Here is a 22,192-nt window from a genome sequence, read left to right on the forward strand (position 1 = left end):
CGTACTGATGTTTGGTAACCTTTTTAGCAACAAGAGCAGTTTTCTCCATATGATGTTGTCCCATCAATGAGACCTATTGTGTTGCTTGGGCCTTCTTTGAAAGGATATGAGGTATCAAACTGATAATTTACCTTCAGTGTGTTATTTTGCTTCATTATTATCGGGGGGAGGGCGGGGGGAGAGAGCTTACGGGCTTATCCATAAATTTAAAAGTAAATGGGGAGGAAAATGATTTTGTGACTGGCATGAGATATCATTTGAAAGGCGCAGTGTACCTTTTATGCAGCTGTGTGTGGGGTGGGGAGGGTATGGGTCGAGGGATGCCCCCTCTAATTTTTAGGGTCTGGGGGGCTTCTCCTGGGCAAATTTTGAAATTGGTGGTTCTGAAAAACAATTTTTAGCACATTTTGAGCATTTACAAGGAAGATTGTAACCCTAACCCATTGATGAGCAAAGTCATGTGGTGTTAGACAGAGTAAAATCTATAAATATCACTCTAACCCTAACCAAACCTGAGATGCATAACTGTCTGGAATTCTTCCAACTCCCTCAAGTGTTAAGATGAGGTTATGGAAACACGGAAAACGTCCTCTATTGCTTAAATTGTGAATAGTCACAAATGGCAACTTGTTGCATGGGATTACATGCACCTACCCTGTGAGCAAAGGTTTTTCAGCCTTCCTAAGTCAGGAAACGATCAAAAAACCTCTGCTCAAAGTAGAGGTTCCCATGGCAGTGTGAAAAAATGATCACATTGAAACACAAAGTTTCAGACACAACTAAGCAAAAGTTTGCCCTTCACAAGTATTGTAGGATAGAGAAAAATAGGCCAATGATCAAGTGAAACCTTTCGGGCTATGATTTTGGCTCAATTGAGAATTTCCTTTTGAATGATCTCATCATACTTTCACAACCACATTTCCCAATGATTTATTATTTATATCTGTAAAGCTTAGCAAGCCATGTAGTTATTGAAAAGGAAAAATTAGGGCGAAATCTGCTTTGGGTTAAACAAAAGATACTGTGAAGACAAATGAAGGAAAATGCTTTTTTCGCATTTTGATTGAAACAGATTTTCTTGATACATGCTCATATTTCCTACCAGCCAATCGAAACGTGCACTTTACAACACATAACGAATCAAAATGTGTGTATTGTTACAGCCGTGTTTCCATACTTTCATCTAAACACAGCTATAGATGGTTTTCACTCACGTGACTTGGCGGCCATATTGGTGTATAAAACAATACAAAATGTATGCATGGAATATGCATAAAAATAGAGTTTGGTTCCCAAAGGAGAGAATGTCTATTGTTCTTGTACACCAACATGGCCGCTGTGACGTCACGTGAAAACAATCTATTGACCAATGAGAGTGCCCATACTATCCTAATTATTTTATAAAATTTATTATTGGTTTTCCATGATTTTTTTCCTCTCGCGATAATTTGCTATTCCTTTTTTCAGGTCACGGACATGATGCAAAAAGCTTTGTATGATTATATGAAACACAAGTTTTCAGGAAGGTTCGTTTTTTAAAGTTGTGCTTTCTGTTCACATGCAAGTGTAACTTGTACAGTGTACCTAGAAACATCTGTATGTACTTGACAATTAAAAAACTATAAAATAATATTAATTGGTGAATGAAGTACCAGTAATCGCTGAGTGCATTGAGTCTCACTCTCAAAAAAAATTTGCTGTTGCATTCAGAAAATCAGTTTTGCTGAATATGCACAGTCATCTGTCATCTGTCATCTGCCATCTGCCATCATCTATCATCAGTCATCTGTCATTTGACATTTAATGTACATGTCAAGTATGTGAACATAGATACGGTACTTTGTTGAATTTTCCAGAGGTTCAACTTAACACAGCAATTTTACTGTAACCATTCTTCCTTTAACTTGCTTTAGTTTGTTTCCTTATTTTTTTTCCTTTTTTGCAGAATAACAATATCACGTGTTAATGCTGATATTACGTTGGCCAAACGATCAAACCTTTCAAATCCAAGCAAGAGGACGTTACTTGAAAGATCAAATAGTAAATCTTCGGGGCTTGGTATGATTGTATAACTTGTGGTTTTCATTAATAAACAAAAACAAATAATTAAGGAATGACAGAATCCCGTGCTCAGGTACACTGACAGTTAGTGGTGAGATTTGATCTTCACTTGAAAACTTTGTAATGGGCTTAAATTAGTTTATTGAAAGCTTTTGACAGTTACTTTTGATGAATAGTTTCAATGGTTTTTATAGCTTTATACAGGAGATTTTCGTGTCATCAAACATATTGATCCAAAATCTGTATCAGGTCTAAGAAAACCTGACAGTTATCTCCTTTTTTCTTTCCAGCTGAAGTACAGCTTGAGATTGAGCGTATATTTGAGTTGGCTCGAGGTTTGAACTTGGTTGTGTTAGACTGTGACAGTGTCAATCACCCTACTCAACTCTTCAAAACATCATTAGCTCCACTGCTAGTTTACATCAAAATTAATTCACTCAAGGTAAATTTTGGGGTTTATTTTGTGATAATTAAGAAGTTCATATTGGAGATTAAGTGCCTTCCTAAATGGTTCGCGGTTCCTGACAATCCAGCCTTGGAACCCTTGTGCAGCAAAGAATACAGACACCTTTCACACTGATAAGCTGTTGACATTAAAGGGAGAAAGTTTGAAAATGAAAAGGGTCCAGAAAAATATAGCAAGGGTACTAACCCAAGAGTGGGGTGGTTACAGCAAAATCTCAAACTGAGGCCTTGCTACAGCTCAGCCGAGGTTTAAGATTTTGCTGCAAAGACCGAATGGTTAAGGTTATTAAGTTGTTTATTGTATGACTAACAGAACAGTTCTAAAGAAGAAAAAAAACTAATTTGTATAATTCATAATCGGCCCGTGGACATTACAGGAGAATAATGCCCTAGTGCTGAGCTGCAATAGGCAATCAGAGCGTGTGTTATATCGATCAGAAACAATAGCCATATAATAATTCATGAGTATTTTGTATGCACCAACTGAAGGGATCAAAACTACTGACCATCTAAACGCAGCCACTCCTTGTTTGCTTTAAATATCGTGCTTCTTTATCACACCGAAGATGGGAATTCTCTATGCTTTAAGGAATGGTGGTTGATCACAACTTTCTGTGTTTATTTTGAATAACAGTTATACTAATTAAATTCTGTACTAGGTGCTGCAAAGGCTCATAAAAACACGCGGCAAATCCCAGTCACGTCATCTTAATGTACAGCTGGTGGCTGCAGAAAAATTAGCACAGTGTGGTGATGTAAGTATAAGTGATTAGGGGCATTTTACATGTAACAAACCCTCCCCTAATCCCCTACCCCCATTCAACAGTTTAGGTTTCATAAGGGAAGATTTCAATTTTAATCTTCAAAATGTTCAGGATATTCTTTGAGCTAATCGAGGTCCATATCCAGTGTCAAAAAGTTGGACCCAGGGTTAATTTCTTCCCTTTTGGACATCTACCACTGGCAACAAGAACCGTTTTGGAATCCTTCAGCAAAGAAATTCTCCAGATAGTGAATCGGAGATAAAATGTCCTAACGGTTTTTCAAACCTTCTGTAACTGACGATGATGTTTGTAACACCGAAACATGTCTTGGAAATTAAAAAATGTCGTACCTTTATTAAAGATAACGATTTTTATCTCTCTTTTTATAAAGGAATCATATGATCTTGTTTTGGATGAAGCTCAACTTGATGACGCATGTGATCACTTAGGAGAGTTTCTTGAGAGTTACTGGAGAGCCACACATCCACCTAATCAACCTGGAAGCAGGCTGCCAAATGTTCAGCCATCACCTTCAAGTCAACAGTATCACACAGTGGACTCTAACGAAAGGCCCAGTGTTTATCTGTGATGTTTCCAACAATGTGGTCTGCCTTTCAGTGCAACTCTATTGTGCCCAAAAAATATTTTGGACAGCATTTACCCAAGATGCATGGTCTCTGAATTAGATCATGGCTTGGTGTTACAGAATACAAACATTTCACAGTACAGTTCCAACACATCGAGTGGCAATACGCATTGTACAGTGGATGTTTAAAGCGGCCAGGGCCTTTTCTGATGCCTGCTGCAATATCATTGCTTCAGCGCAGACCCTTGTTTATGTTACAAAGTATAACATGTTCTGGCTAGACGAAATAGTATGCTGTGCTATGGCCTTGCCCACATGGAAGAAGACAATGGAAATGGGAGCCTTGCTTGACATGTACTGACGCTGAGAAAAAGTAAATCATTTATTCGTAGTTAATGAACTAAGCACTAGAGAGAAAGATAGATTAGATATCTCAGTTAAGGAAAAGAATGCTTTTTTTAATTATACTTATCCACAAGTATATTCAGTAGTAAAAGAACCAAGCTTTTAGCCCTTTGGCAAAATTTGGATGGTTGAGGCCATGAGAGTACAGGGTGGAAGAAGAAGAATGCATTTGCTCTTGTAGGTGTCTTGGTACCCAGGCAATCACACGTTTATTTTAATGTATGTTAGGTTTAGGAGGCCATAAGACGAGATGTCTTCTTTTTTTTATTTCGCTAAGTTAAAAGGTACATATTTGCGGTATTTAATTGCACTTGTATCTTCGACTGTCAAACTTTCAAGTAGCATCTTTGTAGTTCAAAAGTAATCGAAAGTAATTATGTCGTTCTTTTTTAAAAAAGGCCACACGATGGGGAAAAAACAGAAAAATACATTGGATCTAACTCTGGATTTTTATTGCTGGGAAGTTTGTGAAAAAGTCGACTACACATTTAGTTTTCGAGTCACAATTTATTCTTTCCGCCTACTATCAATTCATGGTAAACATTTCAACCAAATAGATCCATAGTTTTGTTGAAACAAATAGTGCTGACGGTTTTCTGGAATATCACACTTAATCGTTCGCTCCGCAAACATGGATTCCCCTTGTCACAGAGACGGCACACAGTGGTTATGTAGCATTCAGTGCTAGTATATAGAGAGAAGTGAGAGGACATCTCGGCCTTGTGCCATTTCTTATTAGCTACTTTATATTATTGTTGTTGCTGTTGTTGTTATTCTTATGGTTATCGTCACACTACAACGTCTCCAAATTGTGACTTCTTTGAAGTTCTTGAGGCGTGGGTACCATCGATGTTCAAAAAATTGAGTTTTTTGCATTCTTTCATGCACCAGTAGTATCAAAAAACGGCTGCGAAGGAGACTAAAAAATATGTCTGTTGTTTTTGCATCTGATTGCGAAGTATGTGCACATGAAAGAATGCAAATAAATAGAGTTCGCATTTCAGGCTTCCTTACTGGTATCTTTACTGAACAATGAACGATATTTACTTATGTTTGTAATATAACAGAGCCCAATCGCCCTTTGACGAGTAAAATCGTCCGGCGTTAGACAAAGTAAAATCCGCAAGTCTCACTCCTAAGGGTAAGTGGGTTAAATGAACGGTAAGCAATTGACAGGGTTACTTCTGATTTATCAGAGGGTTAATTTTTTGCACATAGTTATCACTTGGTTTGAGTTACCTTTGGAGGCTTGATACTGAACTGTGATGCTATTTGTTCTTTTGTGCAAACGGAGGTGGAAAAGGTCAATACTCTTACCTTACCGAGGAATAAGTAGTGCGCATTCAAATCTGAATTGTACCAGAATACATGTTTGTAGGTTCCCACTTCAAAGAGATGGGTTAGGGTTAGGACTGCACATTTTTTAAAAATGGTCTCTTGGTTCTTGGTTCTTGGTTCTTATACATCCACGTGCTAAGTTAAATGGGTCTGGCTGCTGCTCAAGGATTTCTATTGGTTGCACCCAGGTGGTGGGCTAGTGAGATTTTTCCAAGCTAAAAGCTTAAATCTAATTTTGATGTACATTTTTTGATGGTATCGTAGAAGAATAGCCGATTTCCGAGTTGCTACATGCCTCAGTTTCAAAGCGAGTCCTGGTGCACAACCATTCAAAAAAAGGTGCGTATTCTTATGCAAATCAAACTCATTTCCCTTACAATAGTTGAGCACCAAGACTTGCTTCAAAACCGAGACAAACAGCAAATCGGAAATGGCCTATTACGAAAGCTTGATAATGGATGAGCTTCTTGTGAAGGGAGACTGTTGCAACTTTCTGTGGTATATTTAGTGTTTTCAATTACACAGCTTTTTTTTGTTGCAGAGACTGATAAGCTTATGTGAGGGTCTTTTTCTTTGAAAAAATTGAACAATATTTGTATACCTTTGTCCCTGTTGGCTCGTCTTGGGGAAGTGTTCATTCTTTTAGTTGGTCAATCTCCACAAAAGCCATCTCACTTTTTTGAACCAGCATATAACTAGTTTTAAATATATGTTTTTCCTTTTGCATAGAGGAAACAATGCTATCCAATGTACAAATAATGAAAGAGACGGCCGGTTTTCCCATCTTGTTGGCAGGTGTCCATTTACAGGAGCCATCCATTTGATTAATGTTCAACTCTATTTTAACTAATTTTAATGGCATTTAGTTGAGAATAGCCCTTGACAATATTGGCGTGAGACATTTCACTCCAGTAAATGGTACAAAAAGGGAGTAATATGACTTTACTCCATTAAATTAGTCTTTAGCAATGTTTATCACTATAGAACTCTGCAAGTTCAAGCAGGAACAATTGTGTAGTTAAAATTACTGGTTATGCTTAGCAACTCTCTCAAAGTTACAGCTGTGACAGTAGATATAGATATTTTTTACGAAATTGCCAAGCACTTAGTGAAGTGTGGCATTGTACAGAAAGGAATGGATTCATGTAGATCGTGGAGAGGCTTATTGGGAAAACTGCAAGTATCATTTATTGAAACATTTTTTATGGAATTTTACTCCTGGTTTGGTTTTAACACTTCTTTTGCTTTATGCTCTTTTATCGTGAGGCTTCCATTTTGGGGTTGGGCCTGAATTCAGCCTGTGTTAGTTTTGCCTCGACTAAAAAAATTCTGTTAGGAAAGAAATCTGCACTGATGTGATGTGGTCTTTGCTTGTTTGCTTTCGCCTTTGCTTTTTCGTTTCGTCTGTTTATTCAGTTTCAAGAAACTGGTACCAAGCTCAAGGAAAATTAATTTCAGTTTTTCTGTTTTGTGAATGTTGCACATCAGATCTCTAGGAATCGCCTTCGCTCAACAGTACTGGCGTACAGAAACTTCGGATTATTCTTCTAATTTTTTAGAACCTTGTTGAAAGTCGATTCTTTGTTTGCCTCTCGTATTTACCTGCGTAAAGAAGCAGTGTCACGCTATCGAAGTGTTCCTCGGAAGCGTACTTTTATGTCAACATTGCTCCAGTTTCGTTGCCAAGAACCATAACAATTTACTGAAACTTTTTCGTAGCCTACAACTGAGGATGCGAAATGATTAAAACTTGAAGACCGGTTTTAAAAGATCTCCATAAACTAAATTTGAATATCATTTACTGCTAAAATTGGCTTTGGTTACCTTTAAAATGTGTGACCTAAAGTGAAGCCATTTGATTTCTGCCGTGACATTGTTTCTTCAAAGTAAATATATATTATAGTTTTGCACTGTTGAGCTCTATATCCTCTGTTCAAAAAATGTTATGCAATCAGTGTTTTTGGTGTTTGTTTTTCATTGCACAATGTCCCTTTTGTACAGTTTGGAGATTTCCTACTTCGACACTGACAAATATGGGAAATCTTTTGTTATCCCATGTTAGCTGGCTCAATTCCAAATAAACATTGATATCTAACTTGTGTCATAGGTGTTTAGTCAATGGCCCATTGTTGTCTTTAACTTTGTTCATTTGCGATGCTATCAGCTAATTTTGCCCCTTAAAATTGTGTGATCATGATCTCCATTGGTATTGAAAGCAACAATGGCCCATTTCATGTGGATAAACTGACACCAAAAGTGTTGATCCCCGTTCTCCAACCCTATCCTTGGCGCTACGTAGATTTCAATCCGTTGGATCAACCGGCATACAGCGGATGATCTGGAAGGCGGTAACTACTTGGTGTAGGCACTCATATAGTGGTCTGGAAGGCTATAAAATATTCGTTGCAAAGTGAGCTGGGAACGATGTTATTTATGTTTCAATGATGCCACAAAAAGCAAAGAAACAATTGCTCCATCTTTCAAACAACTAGTCGAGAAAGACCGAGATAAAGTACGTTGAAAAGAAGTTCAGAAATGTTTGAAAGGCTGTTTATTTATTTATTTATTTGTACACTGTACAGGTGCTAGCCTGCGTGGCAGGCGCTACAATTGTAGAAAGGGGAAAGGAGAGGGCAAAATTGGGCACGCGCGAAACGCGCGGAGCGAGGTAGAGGGGAAGAGGAAGCGCCTGCAGCGAGTGCAGCCAGCGCATTGTTTGTTTCGGCTTTCTCGTTCGCCGACGAAAGAAAAATCGCCATTGGTTTGTGTTAAATTATGCGTCAATCATTGCTTGATACGACCTTCTGATTGGTCGAGATGTTTTGGTAGCCATTTGAGAATCAAGATGGCGGATGCACTCGAACTGAGTTTGAGTAAATTTGGGAGGAAATCTTGCTGGAGTTAGAAGATAAAGGTCGCAAAATAACCTTGAAAGATGAACAGAGGAAAGCGGTGAAACAACTGTATAGAAAGAGTCTCATCTTCCAGTTGCTGGTGTTTAATATTACAAAATAGAAATCGCAATGGCCACGCTCAGACTTCCGTGCTAGTAATTTGCCCTCTTATTAGCATTGTTAACGACCAAATTTTTGAAGTGGAGAGTATGAGTTTATGAGCTCGCTGATTTAACAGAGGTCAAGGATGGAAAATATCACATTGTTTATTCCTCTGCGGAAAGTGCCCGTGACAAGAGGTTCCTACTGTGTTTTCACGACGAATGGTTGCTTGTGTGGTCGATGAATCACACACGATTGAAACATGGACTGGTTTGAGGTGAGCAATATTTATGCTATGGATATTCTGAGAGGATTTAAAGTAAAGAATATTCAGATCTAGAGGTGTAACTCGTGGTATATATGTCGCTCCTTGAGATCAACAACTCATATTTTTTTTTTGGCTATACAGGAAATTGAAGGGAAAGAGATCTGGGGTTTCACAAGGTGGCACTATCGCATTTAGAGTCCTGAGCGTACGGAGAGCTCGCTATTCTTCGTTCCTTCTTCAAGAAAGGTAACCTGACAAGTTTTAAGTTGTGATATTTTGCTTTTCTAGTTGGATCTACAGTGCATTTTTTACTTTTAAAATACTTTTATGAAACCAGTGGCAATAATTTTAAAGGTTTTTGATGTTCATGTTCCACAATCTGGCACTCTCTTCTTGGTGCTAAATCCAACAGATAGCGGCAAAATTTTGTTTGACAATGAATTAGTCTGGTATAATCATACCATGGTTTACCATTTGTTAATGAAAATCAACTCTAGGCGTAAGGACGAGACAGTGGCTCTAATATTGGTTGCGAGCAGTTGTCTATTGCAGACAAGAAAATTTTAGCATTTGCTTTATATAATTGGCTAGTGAAATTTATCCACTGTATGCCATTTACATTTTTCATGATTTTCTTTTCTTTAAGACGGTTGTGGATGTTAGCCGTTTGCATATTAATGAGGGGGTGAGACAAAATAAACAATGCGGTGGCTGCAAGCGCTTCCTCTTCCCCTCTCACTCGCTCTGTGCGTTTTGCGCGTGCCCAGTTTTCCCCTCTCCCTTCCCCTTTCTAGCGCCTGTCACACAGGCTATACAGGTGCTAAACAGGAGGACATATGTCCCCTACTGAGTTTAAACACCTAACCCTAACCCTAACCCAAACCCATACAATATTTATAATCGGCATTACCCAGATGACTATACAAATCTAATTACAAATTGTGATCTAAATGAAACTTAAACTTAGTACTAATGACTGCCGCTTAAGCATGTATAGGTAGAAAAAATATTTACACAGCGTTATTTAGACAAACTACTTTTTAAGCTGTTGGCGTTTTTATAATTCCATATTTCCGCTTTTTTTCATGTGAGCAATGAAATTTAGAAGACAGTGCCACACTTATGATCTACTTTTGGCCGATAGTCTTCTCCCTTGTACCCATGCCTCATAGCAGTTCTGAGCTACTTCTGGCCGGAACCGGAAATACGTTTGCCCTTAATTAATTCATCTTTTTATTTGTCTAAATTCTGCTCATAACTCACATCCTGTCCCTGTGGCGCAGTCATCAAGGAGTGTGCAAAACCTCGGATATGAGACGATTATTTTTCCTCCTCGTTCATATGTTTGTCAGGCTTGCACGTAACTGCTTAATTTGCCTGTCTAACTGCGATTATCATATTGACTTCCATTTTATATCCGGAAATAAGTTTGACCATTTGCATGGGCTAGCCTCATCATTATGAATTCATGCCAAGATCTAGTCCCCTCCCCCATGGCTCACGGCTACTACATGATTCAAACAAGATTTGAGGGGTTTTTTTTCCCCTCGTTTCATGTTTGAATTGTGCACCCTGAGCCATGGGGGACGGGTTACCCGTCCACCGGCAAAAACTTCATGCTAGCTCCCATAGAGCACTAATAACATAGTACACCATATATAATAACACAAAGAGTATCCTACACTACACTTATATGCATTTACCTACACTCCTGTGCATCAACCTACACTCTTATACATTTACCTACATTTATGCGCCATTGCCTGGCAAATATATCTCATTAAATATGTAGGACTGCGGATAATCTTGATCCAAAATAACTAAAAGCGATTGGCAAACAGCTCTACTTCCAGTTGACCGTCTGCTGCTGTGGTGATGTGTTGGTGGAAATTTACCTTAAGTTAATTCCTCTGTGATGCAACCATGTTTTCGTTAGTAAACATGAGTAAACAACATCGTCGCTCTTTGGAGGTTGGGTGCCCGAAACATCCTGGAGCTTCCACTATTGGCAGCCAGCTCCAAGATGGACACTGCACCGATGGCTGGCAAAACCTGACAACCCAGCCATGAGCCCCCACGCCCCCGAGAAGAATGGGCACCCGTCACACTGATACACAGTGGAAAGCAGAGGGTGGGGAGGGAGGGAACAAAAACCGCTAAACGCTCCACACACAATGCTCCTACTTCCCGCCACACTGATAAATAAGCGATACAGCCCAAAGCACGAGGTATTCCACGCATGCGCCAGTATACTACAACCACTGACCAATTGGCTGTAGTCGCTCCTAGTTGTTTACTTGGTTAAACTTCGCTTAACCTCATTAAACAAAATCGTCGCTCTTTGGAGGTTGGGTGCCCAAAACATCCTGGAGCTTCCACTATTGGCAGCCAGCTCCAATATGGAGACTGCACCGATGGCTGGCAAAACCTGACAACCCAGCCATGAGCCCCCACGCCCAGCCAGAGGACCTCCGAGCCTAGATGGCTTGGAGAGAGTGGCTCATGGCCCCTAAGCAAGAGCCCCGAATCGCCCATATCCGACGGCACCCAACAGCCAAAGAACTGCTCATGACCACGCTAACGGCCTAGACCACTGCAATGTGCTAACCGCAAACTGCCAGAACAACCCAGAAACTACAACCAACCCGAGGGATCCATGCACATGTGGACAACAGCAGACCGCGGAAGGCACAGGTTAACCAATGCTAGCTGAAAGGCATGCACAGGCGCAGCTACATGAACGAACACAGTGAAATGCAAGGGAATGCAGACCCCTGACCGACGCCTCATAAAACACTGCTGGCACGAAGGAACACTTATATAGGTGTATGGCATGTGTGCATCACAATTCGTACAACGCTACAACGCACACAAGGGATCCCCATGCAGGTGGATCCCAAAAGACTGCCGACTGCACAGGTAACCAACATAAGCTCAAGGCATGCACTGGCGCAGGTGCACGACAGAACACAGCAAAATGCATGCGAAGGCAGACCTACACTGATGCACAGGTGCCATTGCCTCACAAGACACTGCTAGCAAGGAAGGAAAGTAGACATGTATATGAACTGGTGCGTGTACATAACCAGTCTGCAGACCCTTCGGGAAACAAACAAGCTACACGAAAAGAGGGATCCACACCCATGTGGACAACGAAAGACCGCCAACTGCACAGGCCTATCAATGCGGGCTATAACCATGCACTGGCTCAGTGGCACGAACGAACATGGCAGAATGCAAGGGAACCCAGACCCCTGATGAATGCACCAGCGCACATGTTGCACAAAACACTGCTGACATGAAGGAATGCTGACATCAGTGGATTCACTGGCGCGTGTGCACAGACTCTACGCGAAACACAAATGTACAACAAACACGAGGGATCCACGTGCAGGTGGACAACAGAAGACCTCAGACTGCACAGGTCTACCAAAGTGAGCTAAAAGCATGCACTGGCACCGGTGCACAAACAAACATAGAAGAAAATACAAAACCCCGGACTGATGCACTGGCTCAAGGGCCTAGCGAAACCCTGCTGGCCGGAAGGAAAGGAGACCTAAAACGTATGGTCTGGCGTGTGTGCGGAAAGTTCCGCGGACCCTCCAGGGAACACAAACACCACAACATACATGAGGGATCCACATACAGGTAGTCAACAGAAAACCGCCCCCAACCGCACAGGCCTACCAATGTGAGCAGACAGCATGCACTGGCGTAGGGCACAAACACAGGAAAATGTACAGGAAAGCAGACCCCTGACTGATGCACTAGCACAAGCACCTAGCTGGCACGGAGGAAAGTAGACACAGGCGTGTGCACTGGCATGCGTGCATACAAATCCCGCAGACCCTCTAGGGAACACAGACACTACAACAAACAGGAAGCACCCAGGCACCTGGGGATAACAGAAGACCGCCGACAGCACTGGCACATGTACAGGAATGAACATAGCAAAATGCAAGGGAAAGCAGACCCTTGATGGATGCACTGGCACCAGTGCTTCATGAAACACCACTAGCCTGAAGGAATGCCGACGAGGCGCATGCATAGACTTGTGCATAACAATTCCCCCAAGACCCTCAAGGGAACACAAGCGCTCTCGTTGTTAACCCCATTTAACAACAGTTGGCTCAAGTGGAGGTCAGGTGCCCAGAACTAACGTGCCGTTGGCCAGCAACCCAACCCCTAACAATTGGCATATAAAATGAACTGACAAGACTGCAACCCTGCAAGACTACACCAACCCCCAACTGCCAAGATACATATATATATAAAAAATCCCCTGATGAGTGGGCGACCACGAAACAGGCTTGTCTGCTTTCCCTACTATGTACATCGGCATTTCTTGTAATGAACTATTCATATAAGACGGGCTATCCCCAACGCTAAAAAAAAAAAAACAACGCTGAGAATACACTGCAATGCAACGCAACGCTAAACAACGCTGAGACTACAACGCCACGCTAAACAACGCTGAGAATACAACGAATGCTAAGAATGCAATGGCACGCAATGCAACGCTAAACAATGCTGAAAATACAACGCAATGCAACTCTAAGGTGGAACGCAACGCTAAACATCAATGCACAGAAGTATAACGCTTGCTCCTCGTAAACTAAGTAATTATATTAAACTACATAATTACATAAAACTGTACAAAACAAGTCCACGCAACATGCTAGCAAATGAAAAGAGAAAAATACACGCTAACGCCACGCCGATACATAAATAAAGCAAACTCCAATGCACGTCACTTAATATACCAACGGCCTAAGCCTCTTGAGAATAGTAATAGTAGTATCAATAATATTACCAGACAAGTGTACGTTGTACGTGTGGCCCAGCTAAATAACAGATGCTTATAGTCGAGTTCATGGCCCAAAGCAAAACTAGAAACAAACTACAACCAAGCATCAGAGAGCCTATGACGCGGCCATAACGCTAAAAGCCGGACAGAATACGAGCAAGACGCGCTACGCGACCTAACAACTGAGCTAGTTAGCTCTTAAGTCCAAATGCATGAAATGCCCTGTCCCATATGAAACTGTGCAAAGGATACGCTGTCCAAGGTCGGTCAAGGACAAGCTTCCCGCCAGGTGATTCTTGTACGGGGATCGGAGATGGCCAAAGGTCACGCCGTGACGTACGACCGCAGCGCCCAAGCAAATTCCGTGTGGTCGTGAATGGCTTTATGCAATAAGAAGCGGCGCCCTGCATAAGATCTCAATGGTAGAAAACGCTTAGTGAACCTGCGTGAACTGATTTTTTAACGAAACCTAGTGAGCAGCACAAAGGAAGACTTCTTGTAGTTGTACGCTTTTTTCGTTTATTTCCGGCGCGTTTCGCCTCTTACTGAGACTTCTTCAGGGAATGAATACAACTAGCAAGGAACAGCATATATAACACGTTGTGTGCATGAGTGAAACTTCCGATAGAAATGAATAATAACTCAACTATGCTGTAAACGGGCGTAGCAAGAAACGCCGTAATACCTATGTTATTGCATGTTGTTATATTTTTGGGGGCCATACGATTAGCGCCAGACCTCCCAGCTGGCAAATAACATATATATAGTGTGCCTGTCCACATTGGTACAATAGGGACATGTTAAGGGTTTGGTTTTTGTTTTCTTCATTTCATATATCTTTATTTTTACTGAGACACGGATATCTTTACTTCCTTAAGTTTGTTTCTTAATAAGCAAGGGAGTTGTTGATCAAGTGCATTGAAATTTAGTTCCTTTATTGTTAAACCTGCAGTAGAAGGATGTTGTTCAATCAAGGTGCTGGAGATTATTTTGCACGCATAAAGCTCCTCAGGCTATTTTAGTTTGGATGTTTTCTGTGGCACTACATTGAGCTTTCCTTTTAAACTCGCTTTCCGTTCACTTGGTATATCCGAAATCAGGTGGTAGTATTGCGTAAAATTGCTTTCAACAATGGATTTATTTGAAAATTTTTTAATTCAAATCAAGCTATACTTTCATTCTTTGACCAAACAGTCAGGCGTTAGGATTCCGTAAACTCTGTATTACTTTCACATTGGGAAAAACACAAACGTTTTATTTTAACTAGATGCTCTATTTTTTTAGCGTTAACTTGGTTGCCTGTGGTATGTGTTCCACAAAAACAGAAGGCACTGAGTTGGGTGGTATTGAACTGCAGCTGAGTGTTCCAGTTAATTTTTTCAAGTGGGAGGTCACCCAGACGTGGTGGCTCACACGTTGCATTATTTTGTAATCTCCTGTCCCGTTTTGAGGTCTTTTTCCCTTTTAAGATTTGGTAATAAATTCAGTTCAAAGATTAGAAAACTAGCATGCAAGCAGGCTCTTCTGTTGAAAATGGCATGGTCGAAATATAGGGGCTTGTTTGCCAGTTTCGAAACCCAGCCCCTACATTTCGACCCGCACGTTATTTCTATGGATGGGCCTGCTTGCAGGCCATAACAAAACACGCTCTTGAATAAAACTCACTTGTTTCTTCTTTTAGTTTAATAGTCTGCAAAAAAACTAGCTGCAATTTGCTCTGACAGACATTTCCCTTCATGTCTTGCAGTTGCAATAAGCAAACGTTTATTCCACACTAAGGAAGGACTGAACATGTTGTTTCCGTTTCATAATTCCTCTTCTTTTCAGTCTAATCTGATGGCCAGGTCAAAATTTTTTGGCTTTACGTTTGCACCAAAAAGTATCGCAAAAGCCGGAAGTTACCAGTAAAAGGCAAGCCAAAAGACAGATGAAGAAAAAAAATAACATAGTTTTCGAATTTGGAATTCTCAGCGAAAGATTAATGACAATTGATTGTAAATCACTGAAATTTCTGCAGTCTCTGACTTCTATAAATCAAGGGGAAGGTTATGTTATGTTAAAAGGAAGAAATTGATCACGTGCTTGGCAACCACAACGGTGCACATTGTTGTTTACATCGAATGAACTACAAGGAAGATTGTTAATCTAAAACTGTACGTTTTAAAATTTTGTTGTAATATTTAACGGAATATTAACATTTTATCTGTCGGGTCAGGAAGCCTTCTTTGTCGGGTTATTGACCTGAGACCGACTCTTATCTGGAACACTGTAATGAAGGTGCGGAGACTGGATTTTCCTAGGAGTAATGCAAAGGATAATTTGGCGAAGAGAAAATGCGACTGAATTTCGCTTGTACATTGCGATGTTTATTTCAAGCTTCTTATGCAAATTTTTGACAGAATATTAAATTACAAAAACATATTCCACTGTAAAATAAAATCTTTATTTTTGGGTGTTCATTTGGACTTGGTGAGAAATAATATTTCAAGTGAATAGGTTGAAAAAAAGTTTAAGGAAAATCTGTTTTTAAAGAGAAAGTTAAAGAAATATTGGCTTCTCAAATTAACAATAACTTTATTTTACACTAGCGTCCCTAAACAAATCTTTTTCTGACGTTAAAAAATATATGGCTACCTATTAATCATTTGCAAGAAAGAACACCACTACAAATTCCTGTCATCTTGTTAGAGGCAAAATTCAATTGCGTGCGTGCAAACAAGAAACACAATCCGTCACGGTGTCAAAAACCACGTGCAATTAAATAAATTTCTCAGTTCAGGATCAAACCCTTTTCTGACGAACCTTTTCGGTGAATAATGAAGCACAAAATAGACAACAAGCTTTCTTTCACATAATTCTTCACTGTCACACTCACTCACTATCCTTTTTACGTCAGTTATCCACTGCATCGCGGGTCTGACGGCGCATGGTCATTTGCTTCCAACGCTTCCTGTCTGTCGCATCCTCCGGCATCAGTCGGGACTCCCTAAGGTCCTCAGATAAGACTTCCCGCCATGTCTTCCGTGGCCGTCCATGGGGCCTACGACCGTCTACCCTCATGCCACCTATTCTCCCAATCCATTCTTCACTCCGCTGGACATGGCCAAACCATCTAAGACGCTTCCGCCTGAGGACAGCACCAAGATCTTCTATGTTCAACCTCAGGCGGAGGTCCTGTGTACTGATGTTATTGGTAGGTTTTATGGCATAGATCCAGCGGAGCATAGCTCTTTCATTCCTAAGTAGCCGTGCCAGATCGTTTTGCCTCAGGGGCCAGCACTCAGATGCATATAGCAAGGCGCCCCTGACACAGGTGTTATACCCTTTACCCCGCGTGTGTAAGGATAAACTCTTTGAACAGAGTAGAGGAAGAAGCTCTCTGAACTTCCCCCAAGCGGCTCTGACTCTTGTTACAGTGGTAGCTTCACAGCCACCGCTTGCAGCAATGGTGTCACCAAGATAACAAAAACAGTCCACAACATCGAGATGTTGCTCATTAACAGTGACTGAGTCAAATGGCCTTCCATCGATAGGACGGGCTATGTCCAGACACCGCTTACACAAGAAAGAAGGATCTGGGGTTAACCTGCCACGGATACTGCTGCACTTCACATTTCCATTTTTTTTTGCCTGAAGACTGTGCAGAGTTGAGTGCAAAATAAATGTAAACAGCCAGACAACTGAAATGCAACTTTGAAAGTAAACACAGATGCATTCAAGGCGTTCAATTTTTTCAATGTTTGTTAAACACATATAGAATTTGCCATTTGGTCTCAGTATTGTACATAACACGACAGTAAAATATTAGAAACAAAGCTCACTTTGATATCCAACAGCGAAATGCAATAGACCAATTTCGATATATTAACATTATTTTAGTCAAAAACAAGACGTCATCTCGAGGCTCTGGGGAATAAATATAAGGATTTGTATGAGTTTATTCCCCAGAGCCTCGAGATGATGTCTTTTGTTTCGGATTGAGTTTTAATATAACGAAATTGGTCTATTGTCGTCGAAGACCATTGTCGCTTTTAAGATTCTAGGTATTAATTTTTCACCACCTGTCTTGTTTATCCAATTGACGTTCCATTCTTGAGCTCTATAAGGGTATATATTTTTGAAAGACCCATTAAAACGTCATTCGTGTTACAATGACTTTGACGCCATTGCAGGTTAATTAAATATTCTGCTGTGCTCACCAGATAAAATAATACGAATTTCTATTACCCCTTGAAACCTACCAAAATATGTGCAGAAGACTATGCACAAAGACAATACTTAGAAGAGGAGGGACAGGAAAGACCTATTCTGCAACTTTTCCATTTTCTTGTCCAGCAACCTTGTGCCCAGGGGTCCCTTTTGTCATGCGCGGGAAAAATCGACCAAAAGGATCGCAGCCTCTGGGAACGAGATTGCTTGACACGGTAAAAATAATAAAACAGAGAAATTCCACCCAGATGCCATATGGCAACCTAGTAATAAATTGATTATTCCAAATAACTTGATTCAAAATCTCTCCCTTTCCCTTAATCTTTTACTCTTTTTTTTTTCTTGCCAGTACTTGGATATCTTCGTCACAGTAGAATTTGGGTAAGTGATCATTTATGTGCAAGGATTCAATATCCCGAGGGAGCCTGCGTAGCTAGCGGTATTGTTGACGCCAGAGGCAAATTAATTAACCAGCGGCAAAGCGGCGCCGAGAATGGGGAAAGACGTCATTTCACAGCGCCCCTCCCCCACTCTCCTCGCGGCCCATGCCTCACGCGCCAACAATATCCCTGATAATCGCATTTAAAGTGAAGGTTTCCTCCCGTTATAGACTCAAAAGTAAGGATAGTGGGATAAACTTCCATGGACTGCGTGCTGTCAACAAAATAAAAGCGTTTCACCATGTTGAGCCCTTCCACATTTTCGTCTTTATAATGAAAGTGCATGACATGTGCATAATAAGATGCATGACAGTATAATCAATTCCAGTTTTTCTTTGGATTTCCAACCTATGTTAACTAAACACAAAGCTATCAAAGTTTTAAGCCTTGATTTCAAAGACACCTGTTTACTTTAACTGGAATTTTACTATTTAATGGTTTTAGATCTCCCAGTAAAACAAGAAAAGTGTCTGGTTCCTGATTAATTTTATCAATGCAAGACTGCAAATTTTCCAAAAACCGTATGTTCATTTCATTGCTGGCAAACTCTGGCCTGTAACAGGCCCTGCAGAGCAAAGTAAAAAAAATAATTTTTACCTTGACCCAAAGCAACTCAAATTCATTTGTTTCTAAATCAAACCTTCTTCTTGGAGCAAATTCGGACGAAACATACAAGGCCACTCTGCCTGCACGCCTACCATCTGATCTGTCCAGTCGAATTAGTAGTAGCAACATTCAGCACACCTTGGGGGAATTACAGACCCCAACGACTGGTGTTCGGAGCGAAATCGTCGCAAGATGTCTTTGACAAAGCCATGTTCAGAATCTTTGGGGACATACACCATTGCTTAAACCAAAGGGACGACATACTCCTGGGAGGAAGAGACCAGACAGAACATAGAGAAGTACTGGAGACCGTCCTAAAGTGAGCAAGAGATATGGAATCACCTTTAAGAGAGGAAAATGTCAGTTTGGAGTGGAACAAATTGAGTTCTTCGGACATGTTTTCACCAAGGATGGACTGAAGCCATCACCTGACAAAGCAAGAGCAGTCAAAGAGTGTGGAGTGTCTGAGAACAAAGAGGCAGTACAAAGTTTGCTGGGAATGGCAAGCTACCTGGACAGCTTCATACAGAATTATGCAGCCATAGCAGCACCACTGTACCAGCTAACCAAAAAAGAAACCAAATTTCACTGGGGTAAACAAGAAGAGGAAGCATTCAGAAGATACAAGACACCATCTCAAATGAGAAGACCATGGCATTCTTCGGCCCAAGCAAACCCATAATCCTCTGTACAGAAGCAAGCTTCAATGAAGGATTATCAGCGGCCCTGCTCCAGAAGACAGACAGAGGCATACAACCGGTACACTTCATCAGCCGAACAATGACAGAAACCAAGAAGAGGTACAGTCAAACTGAGGAGAACGCTTTGGCAATCAAATGGGCCAAGGAGAGACTGAGAATTTACCTACTTGGAGCACCCAGATTCAGAATTGTTGGCGTACGAACCAGGAAAGGATGAAGCAGATCCCTTAGACCTCCTCTCCAGACACCCTCTGCCTGAGACAGGGCATGACATAACTGAGAAGATCATCAGATGGAACATGAATGCAGAGCATGCTGTGGTTGTCACACAAATCAGAGAGAAAACTCAGAAAGATGAGATCATGCAGCGATTAACCAAGAGGATCGCTAAAGGGGACTGGGAGAAACACAAGAGAGACTAAGACCTTAAACACTACCTACAGTGTACATGTGAAACAGGAGTTATCAGTTGCAGAAGGACTTATCTTCGGAGAACGTCGAATCGTACTACCACCAGCACTTCAGAGGAAAGTGGTTAAACTAGGACACAGCTTAGGACACTAAGGAAAAACTAAGACCAAGCAAATGCTCAGAGAAAAATACTGGTTCCCACTGATGAACAGCATGATAGACACAGCTATTGACCAAAGACAGAGACAGAGAAGAACCAATCAGGGTGACCAGCATCTCAAACTGCTCTTGGGACACAGTATCCATAGACCATGGTGGACCATACCCAGATGGACACTACAATCTCGTCCTGATTGACAAAAGAACCAGATACCCAGTGGTAGAGTCTGTAAGATCAACTGACTTCCAGACCAACAAGGAGAGATTGAAGCACATCTTCGCCACATATGGAACTCTGAGGAGAATTGAGAGTGACAACGGACCCCCGTTCAATTCTAAAGAGTTCAATGAATTTGCAAAGCAAGAAGGATTTCAGCACCACAGGGTGACAGCCCTCCACCCAAGAGCAAATGGAGAAGCAGAGAGATTAATGCAAAACCTAAACAAGACCGAACAAATTGCAAATCTGCAAGGCAAAAACCGTCTTGAGAGAAGAAATGCAGTTCAAGACATGCTCATACAGATCAACGCCGCATCCAGCTACAGGAGTTGCACCTTTATGAAGCCCTTAAGGGGACACCCGTGAGAATGAAGTTGGAATACATTGAACCTGAAACACAGAGAAATGAGAAGGATGACACCATAGACCACAGAGATGCAGAATACCAGCAGAAAATGAAGCAACAGAGAGAAGGAAGAAAGACCAGAGAGAATAATCTGCTACTAGGAGATTATGTTCTTGTCAAGCAACCAAGGAAGAACAAGTGGAGTACACCCTATGAACCTGTGTTCTATGTTGTGTGCAGCATTCGTGGTTCCCAAATAACAGCCAGACATGTGACAGATGGACAAACAGTTTGCCATGATGCTAGTCAATTTAAGCTGGCAAATGCAGTAATCAACACCACCAATGAAACCAAAGAAGAATGAGGAAGTACAAACACCACAGGCAGTTCCAGACCTTGAGATCCCAGAAAACGAGACTCCAACCAGTGCATCACCTTACCCGCCAGATATGACGGAAAATGCTGAGAAGCCAATGGAGCCACCCAGTGCAGAGATAATTCCAACCAGTGGACAGACCAGCAGTGATGAGACCCAGACGGGGAAGGCGCCAGCCTTCATATTTGAAGGACTGTGTGTTGGCTTAACAGTTGATTTAAGTTTTGTTTGGATTGAACTTTGCCAGAGTTACAAGCTTTTGTTAGTTTGGGAGGGATGTAGTATCCATTCCTCCGCACGTAGCGCGAGCCAGTCAGTTCTATCAAACATGGCGTGTGTTCACTGACGATCTTACAGACGGAAACCGGGAATATCAAACAAGTGATTTGGAATGGAAGCATTCGACCATGTCTCGCTCAAAGCAAAAATATTAAAATTTTCGTTCAAAATAATGGAAGTGATCTCCTTGAACTTTTCAATAACATTCGAACTACGCGAAATGTTTCATCATATCATATCATATATCTTTCTTTACCCTCGGATTTTAGAGTAGCTTGGTGTAGCTAATATCTCCGAGCATTTACCCTCCTAACCATGATACACCACAGAAGACAGACCACAACACCGGGAGCATTCAAATGACCGACTTTCAAAGACATAGAATGCTCAGGCCCGGGATTCATATGAACGTCTAAACAGATTAAAAAGAAAATAGCAAGCAGTGCGCCAAGATGTAAACAAAATAAGGCAAAGGAAACTGTAAATAGAAAGGTCTGCGCATAAAGCAATTTAAAAGAGCAGAAAAGTCCAATTACTGCCAGATAAATATCTAGACGAACCCCCATCTAGATAATAAAACAATAAGCAAATATTAATAAAACTGCTCACCTCAAGATACTACTCAGTAATAGTAAAAAGAACACAACAAAAACAAAAACACATTTATGGAGTTCACTAGCTTGCAGCGTGAGACTTGAATCAGCGACGTCTTATAGGTCCGCCCGTTGTGAGTACGGAACTGGATCAGAGCTTGG

General features: G+C 41.1%; 1 protein-coding gene and 1 long non-coding RNA gene across 7 annotated transcripts in view; both read left to right on the forward strand.

The window, feature by feature from the left end:
- LOC138048968 (voltage-dependent L-type calcium channel subunit beta-2-like) overlaps positions 1 to 7,714 on the forward strand; it is a 28,909-nt gene extending 21,195 nt beyond the window's left edge. For all 5 annotated transcript variants that reach the window (XM_068895038.1, XM_068895040.1, XM_068895041.1 and 2 more), the window contains 6 exons: positions 28 to 111; positions 1,468 to 1,526; positions 1,946 to 2,058; positions 2,352 to 2,503; positions 3,186 to 3,281; positions 3,682 to 7,714. In XM_068895038.1, the coding sequence (XP_068751139.1) occupies positions 28 to 111; positions 1,468 to 1,526; positions 1,946 to 2,058; positions 2,352 to 2,503; positions 3,186 to 3,281; positions 3,682 to 3,879 (702 nt within the window). In that variant the 3' untranslated portion in view covers positions 3,880 to 7,714. The remainder of the gene's footprint in view (positions 1 to 27; positions 112 to 1,467; positions 1,527 to 1,945; positions 2,059 to 2,351; positions 2,504 to 3,185; positions 3,282 to 3,681) is intronic.
- A 721-nt stretch (positions 7,715 to 8,435) lies between these two features.
- The window catches only part of LOC138048970 (uncharacterized), a 30,339-nt gene continuing 16,582 nt past the window's right edge, over positions 8,436 to 22,192 (forward strand). Inside the window, exons 1-3 of one of the 2 annotated variants that reach the window (XR_011132272.1) lie at positions 8,436 to 8,892; positions 9,025 to 9,129; positions 18,249 to 18,280. This is a non-coding gene — a long non-coding RNA (uncharacterized lncRNA). The remainder of the gene's footprint in view (positions 8,893 to 9,024; positions 9,130 to 18,248; positions 18,281 to 22,192) is intronic. The other variant, XR_011132271.1, reaches the window with a different exon arrangement.

This window comes from Montipora capricornis, chromosome 5 (assembly GCF_036669925.1).
Source record: "Montipora capricornis isolate CH-2021 chromosome 5, ASM3666992v2, whole genome shotgun sequence".
Lineage (NCBI taxonomy): Eukaryota > Metazoa > Cnidaria > Anthozoa > Scleractinia > Acroporidae > Montipora > Montipora capricornis.